This window comes from Lactuca serriola, chromosome 9 (assembly GCF_051521515.1).
Source record: "Lactuca serriola cultivar US96UC23 chromosome 9, Lser_US96UC23_V15, whole genome shotgun sequence".
Lineage (NCBI taxonomy): Eukaryota > Viridiplantae > Streptophyta > Magnoliopsida > Asterales > Asteraceae > Lactuca > Lactuca serriola.
In genome coordinates, this window is record NC_136416.1 from 57696262 (window position 1) to 57718512 (window position 22251).

The following is a 22251-nucleotide window of genomic DNA, read 5'->3' on the forward strand; positions in this document are numbered from 1 at the left end:
AACCGAAATATTGGCCACTTGATTTTTTATCAACACATGCATTAAAATAAACACGTCAAAAAGTTGTTTTTTTGTTAAGTTAACGAATGAAAATTATTAAGAAAAATCATATTATATATACTACGAAAATAAACGCAAAAATTTAGAAAATAAAAGGGTAAATGACATTTAATAAATTTCAAAATAGAGGTGCTGAAAATGATATTTTTAAAAAGTATATGGTAGAAAATATCATTTTACAAAGTAAATTACATGATTCGTCCCTTGTCCAAGTGTCAATTTGCACGTTGAGTCCCTATTTTCAAAAATTAACTCGGACCGTCCCTGTAATGTATTTTTTTAACTCAGACCGTCTCCGACAGACATAAAATGTCTATTTTACCTTTTTTATTTAATTTTTTTATTTTACTTATCATTTGTTTTCTAATTTATATTAGAAAAATAAAAAAAAAATGGTTAAACAACTACACCCCATCCAAACCCAGCCACTCCTTTGAAGGTTCGAGAACCAGACTTATACTCTCCGGCTAGCCATCGATCACCGACCACCATCTCCCATTAACTACCAACTTTGAAATGACCTCTAGTTATACCATCTCCGGCCACCTACCAAGTACCACCATAAAACCTAGAAATCCCAATAAAACTCATACACCTCACACTCTGGTTCTCCCTTCTCGTGCATCCCCTTCTTCGACAAACACTTTTTTCCGACACCACCAGCTACTAAACATCAAAGAAGATGAAGGGTTCCGACCAGTTTTAGCTTCCACAACCCTTTGCCTCCAGCAACCACCACTATTTGCCTCCAACAACCACCTATAAAGAGCCCCAAACCAAACCAAAATAAAAAAAAGAAACTTGAAGTTGGTTCTAGAAAATAAAATCGAAATTGGTTCCAGAAACTAAAATCAAAATCAAAATCCTACGTATGGTGGTTGTCTTCTTCTCCGGAAATCACTTCCATAAAAAACAAAGGAGCTTTCAAAGAAATCAGCGAGAACAGGAGACTCAGTGCAAAAAAGCTCCACCCAAACCCATCTTATTCCACTCTTCCTTCGTCTTCTCCGACCACTCTATGAGTTGTAGGTATGGTGGTGGCATCGTTTTAGCTCCATCGTTAGAGGCGTTTAGATCTGATACATGGAGGTGAAGATTTGAAGAGATGATGACGGCCTCAGATCTGATACAAGGTTGTGGATGCAAGTGATAAAAGAAAGGAGGAGGAGAAAGATAAAGGGAAAGGTCAGTTTCGTGATGGTTGTTTCCGGCAGGAGAAGCGATATGCAGGTGGAGTGAAGCAATGGCGGTGGTGGCTCCAACGACCCATTTCTCTCTGGATTTTTTATTTTTCTTTTAAATAGTTAATAACAAATAAATCATAAAATATATCAAAAAAAAAATAAAAAGGGTAAAATAGACATTTTATGTCCATCAGGGACGGTCCGAGTTAAAAAAATACATTACAGGGACGGTCCGAGTTAATTTTTGAAAATAGGGACTCAACGTGCAATTTAACACTTGGACGAGGGACGAATCGTGTAATTTACTCTATTTTAAAAAATATAAGTGTGAAAACTATCACTTTAGAAAATATAAGGGTAGAATATTATAATTTTATAAAGTATATAAAAAATATAGGTGTAAAAACTATCACTTTAGAAATTATAAAAATACAAAGGTAAAATATTGTCATATTATAAATTATAAAGGAATTTAAAAAGTATAGACGTAAAACCTTTACTTTAGAAAGGCAATTGCTATAACTACCCTCAAATGTGTGTACCCCCTCAATGTGAGAGAAATAATGTTTTTGTGTACCCCTCGTTGTGAATGGAGAGGTATTTATAACACAACCCATATGTACCCGAAATGTATGTACACCCTTTATGTGAGGGAAATAATGTTTTGTATATATCTTTCTCATTGTAAGTGCTGTGAGTGAAAGAGTACTTATAGCACAATTTTTAGGAGAATTGTGCTAATGTTGAAGAGGTCCTTTTTAGTGTAAGTTGCAAAAAGAAAAGATATTTTATTCTTATAAAGATAAATTTAATACATTAAAATGTTAAAATCAAAAGTCAAACTGTATTGTGTTTTTATAGGAAAAAAATTGTATTATAAGAAAACAAAAGTATAAATGGAAAATTCATTACATATTAGGGAGGAAGGAGTCCATCCCTTTCAACCCACTGCCACATCAGCGCCACATCAGATTTTTTCTTTCTTTTCTCTTCTAACCCTCCTAACCCACATCACATGAAAATCATATATTTCTCAACCTACTAAATTTTGAATTTTAAAATATATACACACTAATTAAAATCATTCAAAAATAATTAACAAAAATATATAAAAGAAACTAATAAAAACCATACAAACACAAATTCATAAGAGTTTTTTTTGGCTTGAGGTACCATTAAATAATACAAACAATTATACATGTTCTTGTATTGTTTTAATAATAATAATAATAATAATAATAATAAAGAAAGGGACGATAAAACAAAAAGTGGCAGCTTTAATCGTTCACAATTCACTTCATTATGTTTGAAATGAAAATAAAATAGCATTGTGATATATTTTGGATGCATTATTCACAAAAGGATGGATGGGTTAGATTGTTTATTGCATCTTGGCGGTTTGGTGAACCCACTCATCCTTTTGTGAATAATGCATCCAAAATATATCACAATGCTATTTTATTTTCATTTCAAACATAGTGAAGTGAATTGTGAACGATTAAAGCTGCCACTTTTTGTTTTATCGTCCCTTTTATTATTATTATTATTATTATTATTATTATTATTATTATTATTATTATTAAAACAATACAAGAACATGTATAATTGTTTGTATTACTTAATGGTACCTCAAGCAAAAAAACTCGTATGAATTTGTGTTTGTATGGTTTTTATTAGTTTGTGAATTACTTATATATATATTTTTGTTAAATATTTTTGAATGATTTTAATTAGTGTGTATATATTTTAAAATTCAAAATTTAGTGGGTTGAAAAAGATATGATTTCCATGTGATGTGGGTTGGGAGGGTTAGAAGAGAAAAGAAAGAGAAAATCTGATGTGGCGCTGATGTGGGTTGAGTGGGTTGGAAAGGATGGACTCCTTCCTCCCTTAGAGAGGTTAAAATACAATTTTGATGATTGATATGATTAGCTAGGGGTATAGTTGGAAATTGAGGGTGCGCGCATGTCTATAAGTTCAGGTTAATCTTATAGTAAATTAAGCACACAATAAAAAAAGGCAAAGCAAAGTAAAACACTAAAACAATGGGAGATCATCACGATGAGCTACATGAAGAAGGTGGACGCTTTTACATCTGCACTAAAGCCCGTCCAGAAAATGGTATTTCAAAACCCAGGTCAGATTTGTTGCTAAATTAATAATCTTTTGATCAATTTTTCGTTTTCGAAAGTAACCCGATGTCAAAATAGTGTGACGTGATCACAATTTTCTATCGTGACCAGTTAAACATTTGGTTCGTGTTTCGTTACTCATTAATAAGAAACTGAGAAAAGGGAATGATTCTCAATTTCAATAGTTGTGTGATCACTGGGGATCGGATTACAGACTATATCAACGTTAGACAAGTTTTTCATGCATGACATACAAGTACGATGAATTTGTAAAATACTCCATATCAAGTTTGAATTTTATAACTCATGATAGGTTTGACCTTTATTTTATTCAACACTGTCTGTCACAGTTATATTTCTTATTTTTACGTAACTATTTTTTGGTAGGTTTTCAATTCTTAAACACTTTATTATAAACTGTTTGATATGAAATTTCATGGGATATTTATTCAATGATCAAACATTGTACAGAAGCGTCGTCCAAAAAGATGAGGATTATCACCGAGGTGTTCATGTATGGATTTTTGCTGAAAGTACACAAGAATTACTTCTACAAAAACGTGCTAGATTATGGGATATCTCTAGTGCAAGTCATGTATCTGCTGGAAGCACACCCCTTATCACTGCCAGGTAGATTATCAGATGCTACCGAAACTCTTTTTTAAAGTGTGCTATTATAGGTACCCTATTATATGTGACACCCCATTTTTAAGTCGTGACTATTACGTATAAATGTATAATCATTATATAGTTTACATAAACGATGAAATTCTTAAACTGTAAAACATGTAATACATAGACATGCAAAACTAATTGATACATCAATATTGATTTCTTCTATCTTCACAGTTTTTCCTCACCCTTAGAGCTAGGTACTTTATATTTCCTGTCCCGAGATACAAGTCCATACATGTACTATTAGCCGAAGCTTTGTGATATCATGATTTTCTTTAAACATTTTATAATAAACTTGTAAAACATGTAATACATAGACAAAAAACATTCATGGACACGACATGAAACTAATTCAAAGTATACATCATGCGGTACCATAGTTATAGTGAATAATTACTCTTAACCGACATAACATGAATTCGATGTCCTGAATATAACATGACTCGTCGTCCCAAGCATGTATCTTGCATAATCAGATTTCAGTATCCACGCACGTGAAACAATGAAATAATTTCAGAAACTAGCATGCATAAAATTCGGATCCTTGTATGAAACAACTTGCAAAGCATCATAATAGTTCATGAAAATAACTGTAAATTTGATAGTTATTCAAAGTTCATGAATCTCACATGTTTCTCGAGGATATGGAACCGATCTATCTATGTCAAAAGTTATCCTACATTCTTAATAACTCCTAGTAAATATAGTATCTTAAATCCAGAAATAACCACTTTTTATAATATCATAACTTCAACACCATAATTAAATATGTTTTGTTGCGGAAATTAAGTAAACGATAAATAAGAGCATTGGGTGTGGGCAACAAGGTGTAACACCAAGTTGTGTCACCTCACATGCCATATAAGCAAATGGTGTTATAATACCAAGTGGGAAAATGAACAACAAGATGCAACACCAACCTTTTGAAAATAAATTTTTTTTTTTGTATTTTTTTTTACTATTTCGGTTTTTTTTTTTACCTTTTTTTTGTTTTTGTTTTTGCGTTTTTTTAATAACTAATATATTTTTTATAAAACATATAATTTTAAAACAAAAAAAAGACATAATATTTAAAATCTAAAATTCCGATTACAATTAAAAAAACATAATTTTAAACCTAAATTAATAACTAAAATACCATTGAAATTACTACAAAAACCACACACCAATCCTAATTAACCAAAATATTTTTTCCTAATTTGTTCCTTCATCGCTTGTAGCACCGCTAGATCAGCAGGCGCTAAACCCTCCTCGCTTGTCCGAAGAATTGACAACTGATGTGTCATTAGTTCACTCTCTTTTTGCTCCTGCTTCTCTCGTGTCTGCCTTTCCAGGAATTCCAAATGACGACGTTTCAAGTCATTTTTTTCTTTTATTAATAAATTGTGCTCGTCGAATTTCGCTCTCATTTCCGCTGCATCTTTTGCTCTCGTCTCCACCTCCTCCGCATGTCTTGCAGCGCGCCTCGCTTTGTCGCGTCCGGGTGGTCGTCGTGGTGGGGATATCTCTTGGATATCATCCGGGATCTCATCGTCATCGGCGTTTAGGTCGATGTTAGTCCGTGCGTCCGACACGTCAATTAAGGTAGATTTGCGAGACCTTTTGGATTGAACCTCCGACGATGAAGGCGTTTTATTCCACTTTTGATCCACTCGCAACAATTCCCAGGATTTTTCAAAGTCGAAAACATGACTCATTTCGACCCGATATTGTTCCTTAGCAGATTTGAACAAATCGAAGTCGTTAGTTCCGCTTTGTTGTTGCGCCGCAAGCCGGTTGTAAATACCGTTGAATTTGTTGCACCGCTTACTTATCATACCCCATTTGCTGCTCAACATGTCATTGTTGCGATACGGATTTTTCTTTAAAAAAGCATGAAACTTGACGAGCACTGCCCCCAATAAGCTCCTTTTTTCATTCCATTTCCGCGAAGTTCATTTTTGAAGTAGCACAGCAAGCCGCCGTCAAAGCGTATTCCTCCTCAGGTGTCCATCATTGTGGAATGTCTGCATTTTCTTTTTCTACCGCTATTGATTTCCCTTTTGATTTTCCTTTCCCTTTCCCTTTCTTACTACTTCCCGCTTCCACTTGAACTGATGGTTGTGTTGTAGGCGATGGTTGGTTTGTTGTTTGTTGCATCGAACCAAAAGTAGAGAAAAGATTTTGTTGTAAACTTGGGTTTTGACCAAATTGATTTTGTTGAACGTAAGGTGAGTTGGGAAATTGCAGTGGCGGTGAAGCGGTATTGAAAGCGGCACTTTGGTATGGGATTTGTGGTGAACCTTGAGACGACAAAAGGTTGAAATAATTTTTATACCCTACAAATCCGAGAGGCTAGTTTGTGTTTGGGTTTGATGATGGAGGGGGGTGTTTGGGTTTTGCTCCATTTTTTGAAATTTTAATGAAAAATGTGTATAAGATATAGAGAGAATGAGAGAAAGATATATAAAAATTTGAAATAAAGTATATGTATATATATACCAATAAAAAAGTAATTTTTTTTTGAATTTGACCGTTATCAAACGGTCTAAATGGGCAACAGATAAATTTTTGCACGTTACATTTCGTTTCCATGGCAACGAGAAGCGGACGACGAGATGCAACGAGTTGGGGGTGGGGGGGGGGGCGGTGTTCCCCCCGTTACGACGGCGTCGAGGACCGCCACGTCATCCTCGTCGCTTCTTGTCGAGGCCCATACCGTTCGCTCTAAGAGACACACACTCCAAATTCTTTCAGTACATTAAATGGTGCATTTTTTCCTGAACGTAAACTCTACCTAATGTAATCTGTCTAAAAACCTTGTTTTCATCGACTATTTCTGTCGGTAATACACTAATTACAAAACAGGTCCTTGCAGTTCTAATTTAAGACAAAACTTCATAAATGGTTTCTTTGTTTCCGTAGATTCTGGTTTTTGTCTTTAACTTTTTTTTTTTTGGTATTATGTGTTTGGTCCCTATAAAATGACTTTTACATGTTTTTCATTTTATTTTATATTTTTCTTAACTAATTTTAATATATAAAAGAAAAAAGAAATAAAATTTCATCCCAACCCCCACATATATACCTAAACCAGAGTCACTTATCACTCTATCCCTTCTTCTATTTATTTCCCGTCCACCATCGTCACCTCCAACGACATATATCAATTTAAATTATAATTAAGATAATTTATTCACTAATTTTAAATGAAATATCTTAATTTTTTAAATTACGAGCTTTAAAATATATTGTTATTCTTTATATGAATTAACGAAGATATATAATCTAAAATAAAGAAGGTTTAAATATATTGTCCTTCTAAATTGAAAAACTAAGTTATTCCAATAAGGATAAATTTGATACAACGTAAGAAGAAAAGTATCTTCTAAAATTACGTATTTTGTTTTGATTTTAGTGCCAAATGTAAATTTTTTTGTTACATTTTATGTTAGAAAAAGATAATTCTAAAAAGGGTGAAAACAAAGAGGAAAGCTTTATTCATTTTATTTCATGAAAGGATGATGACATCAAACTGAACAGGAACAATATTTATAGTCGATGTGAAGTATTTCAGAGGTCTCTTACAACCTAACATCTTCTTAACTGATGCAAAGCTTTAAATGAAAGAGTTAAAATAGGTGAAAAACTAAATGTGGGGACACAAAAGGTCTCATGCGTCAACACTCCTCCTTGAGACTTTTGCTGTAACACCAAGTTTGGATCGAAGGAACTCAAACTTCCCTTTTGGCAAGGCTTTGGTTAGAATATCTGCAAGTTGAAAATCTGAGGGGCAATGGACCAGCTTCACAAGTTTTTCCTGTTGATCATCTCGAAGTGCATAGAACTTGACCTTCTTGTGTTTTGTCTTGCTGAAACAAACTGGATTTTTTGAAATGGAAATGGCTGATTTATTGTCAACAAACACATCAGTAGCATAATCTTGCTTGAATCCCATGTCTGCAAAGATCTTCCTCAACCATACGGCTTGATTAGCAGTAGCTGAAGCTGCAATATACTCAGCCTCTGCCGTAGACTGAGCTACAACTTCTTGTTTCTTGGAAATCCACGAAAACACTCCCGAGCCAAATGAGAAGGCATAACCTGAAGTGCTTTTCATGTCATTTGGGGAACCACCCCAATCAGTATCAGAATAAGCAATTAACTTTGGATCAGAACATGGTTGATAAAGAATTCCATGATCACTAGTACCCCGCAAATATCTTAGAGTCCTTTTTGGAGCACCCATATGAATTTCACTTGGCTCATTCATAAACCTTGACAACATGCTTGCAGAAAACATTAAATCTGGTCATGTTGCTTTCAAGTATAACAAGCTTCCAACTAAGCTCCTGTACTGTCTAGGATCAATCTTTTTGCTTCCATCATTTCTAGAATACTTTTCATTTAACACAAGAGGTGTTGCTACTGCTTTGGAACACTGAATTTTGAAATTCTTGAGGATATCTTCTGCATACTTGGTTTGGGAAATAAAAATCCCATCTTCTGATTGTTGAACCTCCATGCCAAGAAAGTAATTCATTAAACCTAAGTCAGTCATCTCGAACTTCTTCTTCATCTCCTCCTTGAATGTAAGGATCATCTTTGAATTATTTCCTGTAACAAGAAGATCATCGACATAGAGGGATATAATAAGCAAATCATTTTTTCCTTGCTTCTTTATGTACAAAGTGTGCTCATTTTTGCTTCTCTCAAATCCTTGCTCAATGAGATAAGAGTCTATTTTACTGTACCAAGCGCGCGGGGCCTGTTTTAGGCCATAGAGAGCCTTTTTCAGTTTGCACACCTTCTCTTCTTTCCCTTCAACAGTGAATCCATATGGTTGTTCGACGTAAATATCTTCCTCAAGTTTGCCATTTAGAAATGCAGATTTAACATCAAGTTGAAATATTTTCCACCTTTCTTGAGCTGCTAATGCGATTAGTGTCCTTATGGTGTCATGTCTGGCCACAGGAGCAAAAGTGTCTCCATAGTCTATACCCGCTTGTTGTGAGTATCCTTTAAAAACCAATCTAGCCTCATGTTTGTTGATAGTTCCATCAGGGTTTAATTTAGTTTTGTAGACCCATTTCACGCCAATCACCTTTCGATCTCTTGGCCTATCAACCAACTCCCATGTTTCATTTTTCTCTATCATTTTCATTTCTTTTTCCATAGCATCTTTCCATTCTTTGTGTTTTGAGGCTTCAGAATAATCGTGTGGCACATCAGTAGCAAAGAAACACCTCTCACACTGTTCAACATCTAAGTGAATAATTGGACAGTCTTCATATACATCAGAAAATGATCTTTTACCTCTAGGACCGGTGGAATTTTTTGAGTTTGAACATGATGTTGGTGAGTCTGCATGTGTAGGAGATGACAGAGGTGTATGAGAATCAGAATGCACATCATTGTTGTTAGCCTCATATGATTCTTGAGATTTTTGTTCACGAGGAGGATCATAGACTACATTCATTTTTTTTCAAGCTTTCCCTCTTCCCAATTGCATCTTCATTCACTTCCACGTCTCTACTCACGATGACCTTCTCGGTGTTTAGGTTATAAATCCTGTAACCTTTTGACCTTGAGTCATAACCAATAAAGATTCCCTTTTCTGACTTTTCATCAAGCTTGCTTCTTTTTTGGGATGGAATGTGAACATAGCAAACTGAACCAAATACTTTTAAATGTTTTGCTGTTGGCTTTTTCCCATTCCAAGCTTCAATTGGAGTTTTCTCATGAACTGCCTTAGTAGGTAGTCTGTTTAGCAGATATACAGCTGTATAAACAGCATCCGCCCAAAATTTCTTTGGCATTTCTTTTATGCGAGTATGCATCTAGCCATTTCCATGACGGTTCTGTTCTTTCTTTCGGAAACTCCATTTTGCCGAGGCATGTACGCGACTGTAAGTTGCCGGTCGATGCCTTCATCTTCACAAAATTTATCAAATTCCACCGCAGTATACTTCTTTCCTCAATCAGATCTTAACATTTTCAACTTGCAACCACTTTGAGTTTCAGCAAGAATTCTAAACTTCTTGAAAATGATAAAAACTTCTGATTTTTCCTTCATGAAATACACCCAAGTCATCCGACTGAAATCATCAATGAACAAGATGAAATATTTGTTCCCATTAAGAGATGTTGTTCTTTGGGGACCACATACATCTGTATGCACAAGTTCTAACTTTCCCTTTGCTCTCCAAGCTCGTCCTTTCTGACACGGTAGTTTATGTTGCTTCCCGAGTTGGCAAGGCTCACAAACATCTTTTGAAACATGAATCGAGGGAAAGTCCCTAACCATACCCTTCTTATGTAGGTAATTTAATGCACGTACATTGAAGTGCCCATACCTTCTATGCCACAACCAGGTACTTTCCATATTAGCTCTATTTAATTTCTCTGAAGGATATTTCCATATCAAGGGGAAGCTTTTATTCTCCACCACAACTTCAACAATCTTTTTCTTTGCAGGATCTGTTATAGTGCAATGTTCATCCTTAAAGAGAACTGAGTATCCGTTATTAATCATTTGAGCCACGCTAAGAAAATTCTCAGCAAGATCTGAAACAAGAAGAATATCATTGATATATTTCGTACCTTCATTTGTTTCCACAACAATAGTACCCTTGCCTAAGGACTTATAAGCAACTCCGTTCCCCATACGCACCGGTACTTTGACAAAGTAATCCAACATGCAAAAGATGCTTGAATTATTAGTCATATGATTAGTGCAACCGTTGTCGATAAACCAAATTTCTTTGTTACTCGAGGCTGATGCTTGGCGTGCACAAAACAAATAATCTTCATCAATGTTGGTACTTGAGAATTGCGCCTCTGCCTTGGACTCCTTTTGCTTTTGTCTACAATCACTTTCGACATGACCATATTTCATGCAATGTCGACATTGATGTTTCCCTTTGAAATAGCAATCTTTTTCTGCATGATTTGTCTTCTTACAAGTTCCACAAGGAGGAAATTTTCCTTTTGATTGTGGAGCTTGTTTTTTATGATTTTCCCTAGAATCTCCATAACTTTTCTTCTTCCAAGAGTTGTTTTTAGGACCTAATTGCTTTTGTTTATCATTGGACCGGAAGACTTCTTCGGATGAACATTCTATTGCTTTTTTGAGTTTTTGATCATGTAGTTGCAAAGAACTCATCAGCTCTATAATGCTAAGTTGGGATAAATCCTTTTATTCTTCAATTATAGTGGCGATTGTATTGTACCTATTGGTCAATGTCGCAAGAATTTTTTGCACAATTCTTGCATCAGAGATGTCTTCTCCGTAAGCTTTCATTTGGTTTACAACTTCAAGTAATCTAGAAGTGTAAACCTTTGTATCTTCATTCTCCTTCATTTTCATACTTTCAAAATCTTTTCTTAGATAGTTTAGGCGAGCGGTTCTTACTCTCTCATCCCCTTGAAACTCCTCCTCAAGTGATTGCCATGCTGATTTTGCAGATAATGCTCGCATAATTCTAGGAAATATGGTGTGTGTGACAGCGTTAAGTATATAGGACAAAGCTTTGGCGTCTTTAAGCTCATCTTCCTTCAACTTCTGTAATTGAGCTTCTGTATACTGGACTGCTTCATCTTTTTGTTGAAAGCAATTTTCCACTATCTCCCACAGTGCGTTCGCTTTTAAGAAGAGCTTCATTTTAATGCACCAGTATTCATAATTTTCTCCATCAAAGACGGGAGGTGCTGGTGTAGAGAATGTTATTGCAATGTACCAGCCATTCTTGCAAACTGGATGGATTTTCTGGCCCTTAAGATCCTTGTTGCTCTGATACCACTTGTTAGAAAAAGATAATTCTAAAAAGGGTGAAAACAAAGAGGAAAGCTTTATTCTTTTTATTTCATGAAAGGATGATGACATCAAACTGAACAGGAACAATATTTATAGTCGATGTGAAGTATTTCAGAGGTCTCTTACAACCTAACATATTCTTAACTGATGCAAAGCTTTAAATGAAAGAGTTAAAACAAGTGAAAAACTAAATGTGGGGACACAAAAGGTCTCATGCGTCAACATTTTAGATCCAAAACTATACATTAACATAATATATTTTCAATTAACTATAAACCATATAAAAAGTCATGTGTAGCTCAAAACTAAAAACTTATATAATATAGAAACATAAATTTTATTTCTTTAATATCTCAATAAATTATAAATACAAAAAAAATAGAAATTAAATATTTAGACCAAAATAAGATAATAAACAATAATGAAAAAAATATTTTAATCATCAAAAATTCCGTACTAATGAATTTTTACTAAAAATATTAGTCTTGTGACAATTTCGCTAAGTCTTATAAACGCAAATGATCAAATGTGCAAATTACATTTTTATAAGGGTTACATGAATTTGTCCTATTAATTCTTTATTTTTAAAAATTTGATATGTTAGAAGTCTGAATCAAAGTAGCTCCTTTATATATATTCTTTTTGAAGTTTAGTTTCGGCCCCCTAAGATGTGTGTTCTGCCCTTTAGTGCTTAAATAACTTAACATTATAAACAAGTAAATAAATAACATAAACGTGATAACTAAATATCATGAACCTAAAATCAAATAAGAATAAATAAAGCAAGAAAACTAAACGATATATTTAATATAACTCATGTGGGTAAGTCATATTAATAGGATAACCAAAACCCAAATAACAACGAATGATGATTATTGGTTGAAAAATAAAATAATATAAAATACAAAATAATAATAATAATAATAATAATATTCACAGAAAAAATCTAATAATAATAATTATAATAAAGAAAAAAACAACAAAAATAAGAATAAACAAAAAACAATAAAAAGACAAATCGGGAGTATAATAAGTAGTGGTGAGGTATATGACTTGAACCTTTGACCATTGAACCGACTTGAATGGGAATCTTTATGCATATGTTATATGCGTCAAATGTTTATTTTACACTAAATTTTTTTGGTTATATGACTTGAAAATGTTGTATGATTGCAGGAGACGGCTTCTAAAAGAGCTTGGTCTAAACCTCCCAAATGATGCTTTTGAATTACTATTTGTTTTCCAGCAAGAATGGTACACCTTCTATGTAATTAGCATGTTGGTTTTATGTATATATTTAGGTCACGAAACGTGAAAATAGGAACCTTTTTGTGATACATGGAATCTTAGATCATCACAAATTTTCATAGTGAAGACTTTTTAAGATCACTACAATTGTTTTTGAAGTGCTATTATTGAGTTTGGATTTGGTTGTAGTGTTACAAATGGTGAGAATGAATTTAATGATGTTTATCTTGTGACAACACTAGCCCCAATTCCGTTGGAAGCTTTTAGTCTTCAGGTAATGTTTTGTCTAATTATACCAAAGTAGCAAATGGGACATGCATTCCCTCTAAACTTATAAAATTAACCTTTCGTGCTCATTTTTCAACAATTAGTTATGCATATAATTTCTTTTTCCTTGTAGGAATATGAAGTTTCATTTGTTAAATATATCTCAGTTCAAGAGTACAAGCACCTACTTCTTAACGGAGACCCTCAATATGTACCCTACGATTTTCATGGACAATATGGTCAACTTTTTGACATAATTACCAAAAGGTATATATATTTATGCATTCATAGAACCGTTCTCATATAGTTATACGCATACATAAATAGTTTTCGAATCATAATTCACATCATGTATCATAATATTGAGTTTAACCATGAATTTGGAATTCGACACAAAGGAAATAAATTTTGAACTGAAGCATATTTATATTATGTTACAACCAAGTTAGATGAAATATAATTTGAAACGAAACCATTAAATTAATATTGACCTGGAAACCTTTATAGGTACCAAGACAATGTCGAAGAAAAGAGTTTAATTCTGCAAAATAAGCTCAACCGTTATGCTTCTGTCTCACTTGATGCAGAGGTTTTTTTTTTGCTTTTTTTTCAGTACTGATTATAATTTAAATTAGGAATTTAATTAAATTTTTGTATGGCAGTTGACCGGTCTCACTGAGGAGGACAAGGAAGTTTTGCTTTTAATTATTCAAGCTGCGAGATTAATGGATGATATATTCTATAACCAGGTCTAATTTATGAACTTGTATATATATATATATATATATATATATATATATATATATATATATATATATATATATATATAGTTGTTTATAAATATGCTAGTTTGGATAATAACAAATTAGTAGATTTCATTTTCCTTTTATTTTGTTTTCTTCAAATCAGGTTTGGTATAGCAATGAATCTTTAAGGGAATGGTTAAACCAGCACAGTCAATTATCAGAGTTTGACATGATAAAATGGAAGTATTATTTGATTAATAAGTCCCCATGGTAAGATTATGCTCATATAAGTACTCTAGTGTCTCTCCTATTAGATCTTTTCATATACTTTGGAAAAATTATGTCATTTAATCGGAAAAGAAAAATTAACCACTATTTCTTATATATCAAAGTTAAGTTGATTTTTTTTTATAGGTCTTCTCTTGATGAAGATGAAGCTTTTCTGACAACTGCAGACTCTGCTGTGAAATTGCTTCCGGAAGCAACAAGGAAGGTGGCTGGTTGGAAAGGTCTAGAATACAAAGCTGCATTTCCCATTGTGAAACCACCTGGTGCCAGCTTTTACCCTCCAGACATGGATAAAATGGTAATTTCCTTCCAATTATATATAGCATTGTACTTTCAAAGTATTTCTTATTAGGGGCATTTGATTTTGAATAATCTATCCAAGTGAAAATTGATTTCTACTTGGGTTAATTTTTCAAAGTATAATGCTATAATAGGAACAAATGAAAGTAGAATGATATAATAAACAAATAAAATGAAAGTACGTTAAGGTATTTTGTGTGTTATAGCATCCTACTTTAATTTCTTTCTATTTTTTTTCTTATTAAGGCATTTCAAATTATTTCTTATTAGGACATCATACAGTGAAAACATACCAAATTATAACAGTGAAAATTGCTTTGTTTTTGGATGACATTGCTATAACTAGATGGAATTTTCAAAGTAAAATACTTTAATAGGAAGGAGTGAGAGTAGAATGTTATAATAAACTAATTAATGGATTACATTGCTTCTTCTTGCATTTTGTTTATCGTAGTATCCTACTTACATTTATTTTCGTTTTAACATTGTAATTTCATTTTATTTCTTATTAGGGAATGATACTTTGTAAATCTATCCAATTAAAGCAATAGACATTACTTTGAATGTAATTAAAATTACTACAACTGGGTAGAATTTTCAATGTACAATGTTATAACAGGAAGAAAAGAAAGCATGATGAAATAATAAACAAGTAAATGAAAGTAAATTGATATATCTTGCGTTTTGTGTATTTTAGCATCCTGGCTTCGTTTATTTCTATTTTAGCATTGTACTTTCAATTATATCTTATTAGGGGATTATAGTTTTAAATTATTTCTTATTTAGACATTCTAATTTGAATAATTACCCATTAATAGATGACACTGTTATAAATTGTTAGATTTTCCAGAGTACAAATGTTGTAATAGAAAAAAATGAAAGTAAGATGATGTAATAAAAAAAAATTGAAAGTGCATTTCTATTTGTTGCATTTAACACTTTCTTAATCTTGGAAAGGAATTCGAATTATGGGTGAAAGGGCTCTCGGATGATGAAAAGAATGATGCAATAGGCTTTTTCAGTGTTATTAGAAGGCATAGTGACTCTTATTCCAGTAATATAACAGTTAGCAGTAATCCCACCACAAGTGATCTCTATATCATCCCATTCTCTCAAGAATATTTTTCCTTTCTTGCAAAAGCAGCTGAATTATTGCATAAAGCAGGGGATTTAACCACTTCACCTAGGTATACTACACATTTTATTAAATCTTATTATATCCATTAATTCATACGTATAAAGTTAATCCACATGCTTGTAGTTTGAAGAGATTGTTACATAGTAAGGTTGATGCTTTCCTCTCTAATAACTATTATGACTCTGATATAGCTTGGATGGAATTGGTCAGTGCACAATTTAGTTAATCCATTATATGATTTGTCTTATTTTTTTTATATCAAATTTGCTTTTAATTATTTTTTCATCTTCTTAAGGATTCTAAGCTGGATGTTACTATTGGTCCATATGAGACTTATGAAGACGTACTATTCGGATACAAGGTGTTGTTTTTTATTATTTTATGTATCGTTCACTATGATTCATGGTAAAATAAAAAATCATCACCAAGATTTTTGTGATTTTTCTTTAGGCAGCATTTGAGGCATTTATTGGAATTCAGGATGATAAAGCAACCGCTCAACTTCAATTTTTTGGGGATCATTTGAAGGTACAATGTTGGATTTACTAATGATTAATATTACTTTTATTTTTTAGTTTATTGTCATGATACTTTTATTTAATTAATCAATTAAAGTACATGTAGGACTTGGAGCAAAATCTACCAATGGACGAGATGTACAAATCAGAAGATGTGACATTTGCACCTATTCGCATCATCCAACTTGTTTATAATTCAGGGGTAAGTTAATGTGACAAATGACGTGAATGCCCTCATTATAACCGGATAGCCCTAGAAAGCTTGTATAGTTCCACTTGTACATCTATGTGTTTTGTGAAAGTATTTTGTTAAAATATGAATTTCAGTTATCATGTTAATGCAGGACGTGAAGGGACCACAAATTCTAGCCTTTAATCTTCCGAATGATGAGCGTATTGTAAAAGATCGTGGTACATCAATGGTCATGTTGAAGAATGTTTCTGAGGCAAAGTAAAGTGAACAATCCATGATTATATACTTAAATATATTTGAATTCATAAACATATGTATTTATGATTGATTATACAGGTGTTGAAAGATAAATTGTGAAAATATTGATCTGATACCTAAACTTTTTTTCTAAGTAGGTTCAAGCTAATTCTTCAACCTATAGCGGACTTGTGTATTGCAAAGGAACAACAGGAGCTAGTTGACTTTGACTCTTTTTTTACTCACACAATTTGTCATGAATGTTGTCATGGTATTGGACCACATACAATAACACTTCCTAGTGGTCAAAAGTCTACTGTGCGATTGGTTAGTTTTTCTGATGTAATCAAGAACGGAATGCAATCGTTGATTCCTTTGTTTTTTCAATTTGGCATAAGTGAATTTTTGTTTCCTTGATGAAACAGGAGCTACAAGAACTTCACACAGCTCTTGAAGAAGCTAAAGCTGACATTGTTGGCTTGTGGGCACTTAATTTCCTTATTTCAAAGGTCGGTTAATAAAGAGGTATAGCTATCATTGTCATATCAACTTCAATAGTTTTCATGTTTGAATTTTTTCTATGGGGTTGACCAGAATTTACTTCCAAAGACCCTTGTAAAGTCCATCTATGTTTCTTTCCTTGCTAGCTGCTTTCGAACAGTACGTTTCGGCTTAAAGGAATCTCATGGGTAACTCAACTAATCACTAAATTTATCAACTTTTCATCCATATATATATATATATATATATATATATATATATATATATAGAGTGATGGATTATTATACATGTATATCAGTAAAGGACAAGCACTACAGTTTAATTGGCTACTAGAGAAAGGAGCATATGTTTTGCATCCCGATGACACATTCTCCGTTGACTTTGATAAGGTGTGATTCCTTAAACTTTGTGTTTTTAATCAAAATATAATTTTACAGTTTAATAAATTGTTTCATGTGTTGCAATAGATTGAAGGTGCGGTTGAGGGCTTAAGTAGGGAAATACTTACGATACAGGCTAAAGGGGACAAAGATTCTGCACAGAAGCTTCTGGAAAAATATGGTCAAATGACACAGCCTCTCAACAATGCTTTAGGAAAATTGACAAATGTTGAGGTAAAATTTGACTTATATATATATATATATATATATATATATATATATATATATATATATATATATATATATATATAACTTTAATTCTTTTTTTATGTATACCCATTTCTTGAATTTACAGGTTCCTATTGATATAGCACCAAATTTTCCAGTTGTTACCAAATTACAGCACATACAACAATCGAACAATTGTTGTTGTGTTTCTTGATCTTGGACGTGATAATGGCTTTGTTCCTGGAAATACATTCATAATGGCTCTCATTGTTTTAATGTTTTAATAAGGGTTAAAATTGTGTAGTATTGTTATGTATTGTAAACTATATAATAAAATGGCTTTGTTCCTAGAAGGGCATTCACAGTAGCTCTCATTGTTTTAATAATGGTACAAATTGTGATATTTTTGTGTATTGTAAACTATATAATAAAATGGTGTTGTTATTAGAAGTGCATTCACACTGGCTCTCCTGGACAATTTGTGTAATATTTTTAGTGTTGTGTGTTTTAAGCTATATCATAAAATAGATTTGTTTCTGGAAGTACATTCACAATGGCTCCCATTGTTTTGATAAGGGTAAAAATTGTGTACTATTGTTGTGTATTGTAAACTATATCGTAAAATGGCTCTAGAAGTACATTCACAATGGGTATCATTGTTTGATAAGGATACAAGTTATTTAGTAGTGTTGTGTATTGTAAACTATATCATAAAATGGCTTTGTTCCTGGATGCACATTCACAATGGCTCTCATTGTTTTGACAAGGGTATAAATTGTGTAGTACTGTTATGTATTTTTAAACTATATCATATGTAACACCCCTACTTTATACCACTGGAATTAACAATATTTTACATCATGTGCAGTGATGTCTTTGTCCAACGGAAATACAGTTCAACTTTTTGCAATTTACAAACCAATCATAATTCCAACTCAGGTGTTACAAAATTCAAAAGCCATAATGACGCATTATAATACTACCGAAATGAACATAACAAACATTTTTTAATTGCTTTACTCCTTGCTAATCTGGGAGTCATCTAAATTCTTCAAATTTATCATATCTAAGGATAAAGGCAATCAACTCTAATATCAATATATAGAACACATGTCATAGAAAAGAATATGTAAGACAAAATAAATTGTCTCGTGAGTACATAAGTTTTAGACTCAAAACGAATATTTAACAAAAAATATTTTATATCTTTATTTGGTTTTCTTTCAAAATATTTGATAACCAAAGTAACCGTTTACCTAAAAAAAACCAACTACATATCCAAGAGTTCCTTTTGACACAACCAAAACAATTGTATATAAAATTCTTATTTACAAGGTATAACATTAGTCGAATACTTTATTTCCAAAAGTATGTCATAACCGAATACTTATTCCAAGAGTGTGAGAGCATTTTCTAGGGTTTGGTGCTCATCCTCAAGGAAGAAGGTGGAATTTGTGGAGACTTGGAGGCTTGCTTTGTTGTGGTGTTTGGGGAACTTCTTCTTCAACAAGCATCTAAGGTAATACTCCAATTCCATAAGTATTGCTCTAGTTAAGTTCATTTTTATTGTTCATTTAAACCATACACAAGAAGGAAGCCATGAATGATGCAAAAACCCTTGGTTTTAGTGTATTGGTTGTCCTAAGTCATGTCCTAATCGTCCTAGTCACTTAGAAATGGTATTGAGGGGTTAAGATCACCCCAATAGAGGTTTTGATCAGACCCAAACTAAGAAGAAGAGGCTATCAATCGATGATCAAAATTTGTAACTGCTAATTCTCGCGATGAGCACCCACTTGCCACGTCGTGACGACGAGACTTTAAACGTCTATGGTCGCGTCTGATTCTTGACCATGATGTGAGCATCCATTTTCCACATCGTAACGACGGGGAATTAACAGGTCAAATCTTAATGGTTATTCTGATCACGACATGGACATCCTTGTGCCATGATGTGATGACAAAATTTGATCGACCAAGAATCGCGATGAACAACACTAAGCTCACGACATAACACCCTTTTGGTCACGACATGAGACCTACATGGACATAATTATTTTTATTTTATGATCTGTTCTTGATCAGTTTTTTGGATATTCTATTAGGTATATTATAGTACCTGTATGAAGGTGGTTTTCCTCTATTCATTGCTCTATATAACTTGGACTAGAGGTGAGTCATTTCTTGTGGTGGTTTAAGCACCTGTTTGGAAAGATAGCATGCACCTATGCTTGTGTTCATGTCTAATTGATATTGTGTGATGTTATAAACTAAATGTCAAGAGTTAATTATAAGTTGGACATGTAAATTTATTGATGATGCAATCGTATTTAGGAATCCTTTATATGCTAGAATTCTTAAATTAATCATTTGGTGAAAATGGAGAGAGTTAGGACCATGTTAGAAGTGAGGATTATTTGTGTGGTTAAATTGTGATGATATGAATGTTATATTTATGTTTTGTTACTCACAAATGAAAGTAGGATATACATGCTAGAAGTTGTTTTGTTGAAAGGTGTATCACTATTCATGCTACTAATTGATGTTATGTAGTGTTTATGTGAATATACCTTTGATGTATGATTTAGATGTAGTATGCCATGAATTAACTATGATAATAATTTACTAGCATGATTACATAATAATATTAGTGAGGTGTGTGTGCCCATGTGAGTGAATTAATTAATTATACCAATTAATTAATAAAGGGGAATACACATAGTGAGGATAAAAGGGTAGTAACCTAACCTAGGTGCATACCCTCACAAGATATCACGATGGAAGGATAATGTTGGAGGAGAAAGAGCTTCAGCCAAGTTGAAATCAAATGATTTTCTAGTTGACCATTTCAAGGCATGGTTCTCGTGTACTTAGTGTACGAGAACTGGAGTGATGTTAGCTACTCGGAGACGTCAGATCAATAATCATGTTTGGGTGTAGGTGTAACACCTGTTTATTTATTAGTTTAATAAATAAGTTAATGAACGAATGGTAGCCTAAAATAAATAATTATATATGCAGAGTGTTGGGTTCGAGGAGTTAGTTGCCACATTTTTAGAAGTCGAGGGTTAAAAGCGTGAGTTTGGGTCTCATTTTATAAATATTTATGAAGACAGGGGCTCCGTGGTAACTAATTGAATTTAATTTAAAAGGAAATGAGGTGGAAGGGTTGATTATGTCATAATTAAGATATTGGGGGCTGTTTAATAATTTATGGGACATAAATTGTAAGGGATCTCCATGGATTGGGTTGAAAGTGTAAATATTGGATCACATTTTTAAAGAAAATGGAAAGGAGGGACTGAACTTGCCATTATGGAAACAAGTTTAGGGGATCGGGGTATATAAACCCGTCACCCCTAATTTTAACCCTAACCCTAGCGGGAGAATAAGTCGTCACCCCTCCTTCTCACGTTCTCCACAGCTCCACCAGCCCTCCTGCCGCCGGAGAAGTCACGAATGGCTTAGATCATCGTGGGTTGCCGGAAACTTAGATGCGAGGTTGCCATTGCTGTGCTCGGTGGGTTTCGCACCACAACTTCCCTTCTTGTTCCTTTCCAAGCGTCGCCGCCACTGATACCAGTTAAACCTCGTTCGCATGCCATCTCACTGAAGCGCTGCCATTGTACTCCTCGGATGCCGTCGCTACCCGTCCCCGTCGAAGAAAAGACTTCGCCGGACGCTTGGCATTTGTTGCTGTTGTGATCCAACGATCACCGCCGGTTATTAGGGTGCCATTTCCTCCGTTTGTTACGCCACCTGGTGGTTAGTGGCTTTTGGACCTTGTGTGCTGTGATAGCTTGTTGGCTGGTAACCGCGAAGAACCACCATGGTCGCCAGCCATAGTGGCTGCTGCCTTGTCACTTCGTTTGCTGCTACATGCCACCGTGAGGAGGGTGGTTGTGTGCGCATTCTGGGTGTGTGTTCGGGTGTGCTAGATGTGTTTGGTGTTCGTGGGGTTGTATGTATGTAGTGGTCGGATGTTGTAAGGGAGATGCTAGGCCAGAAAGTGAGGAAGACCGCCACTGCCACCACCGTAAAGTGGTGGCTGCCACCGTGTACCACCATGGGTGGGTGTATTTTCGTGTGTATGTGTTTGTAATTAGATTAGGGTGTGCGTGTGTCTATCAGATGGGCATTGTAACTGTAACAAATTGGATTAATGAAAGAAAAACCGAGAACCACCACCTTAGGGTGGTGACTGTCGCCTCCTGCCACCACCGGCTGCCGTGTCGGGTGGCGGTGTGCTCGTCTAGTGAGTTGACTCGATTGGGGATGCTTGAAACCCTAATGGGCCTTGTGAGCCTAATGGGCCCAATGAAGCCAAATGGGCTTAGTGAAAACCTTAATGAGTCTAATGG

The 22251-nt window shown here is 33.8% G+C and overlaps 2 protein-coding genes and 1 long non-coding RNA gene across 3 annotated transcripts; all 3 read left to right on the forward strand.

Annotated features, from left to right (window-relative positions):
* The first annotated feature begins 3265 nt into the window (after window positions 1-3265).
* Window positions 3266-13352, forward strand: LOC145074376 (nudix hydrolase 3-like). Its single transcript, XM_079020766.1, has 3 exons — window positions 3266-3381; window positions 3848-4006; window positions 13023-13352. Exons 1-3 carry the CDS (start codon window positions 3290-3292, stop codon window positions 13159-13161), a joined length of 390 nt encoding a protein of 129 aa, XP_078876892.1. The 5' UTR covers window positions 3266-3289; the 3' UTR covers window positions 13162-13352.
* A 149-nt stretch (window positions 13353-13501) lies between these two features.
* On the forward strand, window positions 13502-14111 carry LOC145074378 (uncharacterized). The gene is made up of 3 exons (XR_013691820.1): window positions 13502-13628; window positions 13869-13950; window positions 14024-14111. It is a non-coding gene; the product is annotated as an uncharacterized LOC145074378 (long non-coding RNA).
* Window positions 14112-14281: 170 nt separating this feature from the next.
* On the forward strand, window positions 14282-18339 carry LOC145074375 (nudix hydrolase 3-like). Its single transcript, XM_079020765.1, has 14 exons — window positions 14282-14377; window positions 14522-14693; window positions 15653-15882; window positions 15957-16038; window positions 16129-16194; window positions 16284-16361; window positions 16458-16553; window positions 16696-16802; window positions 16940-17108; window positions 17207-17290; window positions 17376-17470; window positions 17581-17671; window positions 17750-17896; window positions 18018-18339. The coding sequence occupies exons 1-14, from the start codon at window positions 14337-14339 to the stop codon at window positions 18102-18104; spliced, it is 1545 nt and encodes a 514-aa protein (XP_078876891.1). The 5' UTR covers window positions 14282-14336; the 3' UTR covers window positions 18105-18339.
* The last annotated feature ends 3912 nt before the right edge of the window (window positions 18340-22251 follow it).

Bases quoted from the DNA above. Each gene is read 5' to 3' on its own strand.
- LOC145074375 (XM_079020765.1), top strand. From the start codon at position 14,337: ATGATAAAATGGAAGTATTATTTGATTAATAAGTCCCCATG. The intron at 16,039-16,128 runs GTCAGTGCACAA...CATCTTCTTAAG, and splicing joins ATATAGCTTGGATGGAATTG to GATTCTAAGCTGGATGTTAC. The intron at 16,554-16,695 runs GTAAGTTAATGT...ATGTTAATGCAG, and splicing joins AACTTGTTTATAATTCAGGG to GACGTGAAGGGACCACAAAT.
- LOC145074376 (XM_079020766.1), top strand. From the start codon at position 3,290: ATGGGAGATCATCACGATGAGCTACATGAAGAAGGTGGACGCTTTTAC. The intron at 3,382-3,847 runs GTCAGATTTGTT...AACATTGTACAG, and splicing joins AATGGTATTTCAAAACCCAG to AAGCGTCGTCCAAAAAGATG. The intron at 4,007-13,022 runs GTAGATTATCAG...GTATGATTGCAG, and splicing joins ACACCCCTTATCACTGCCAG to GAGACGGCTTCTAAAAGAGC.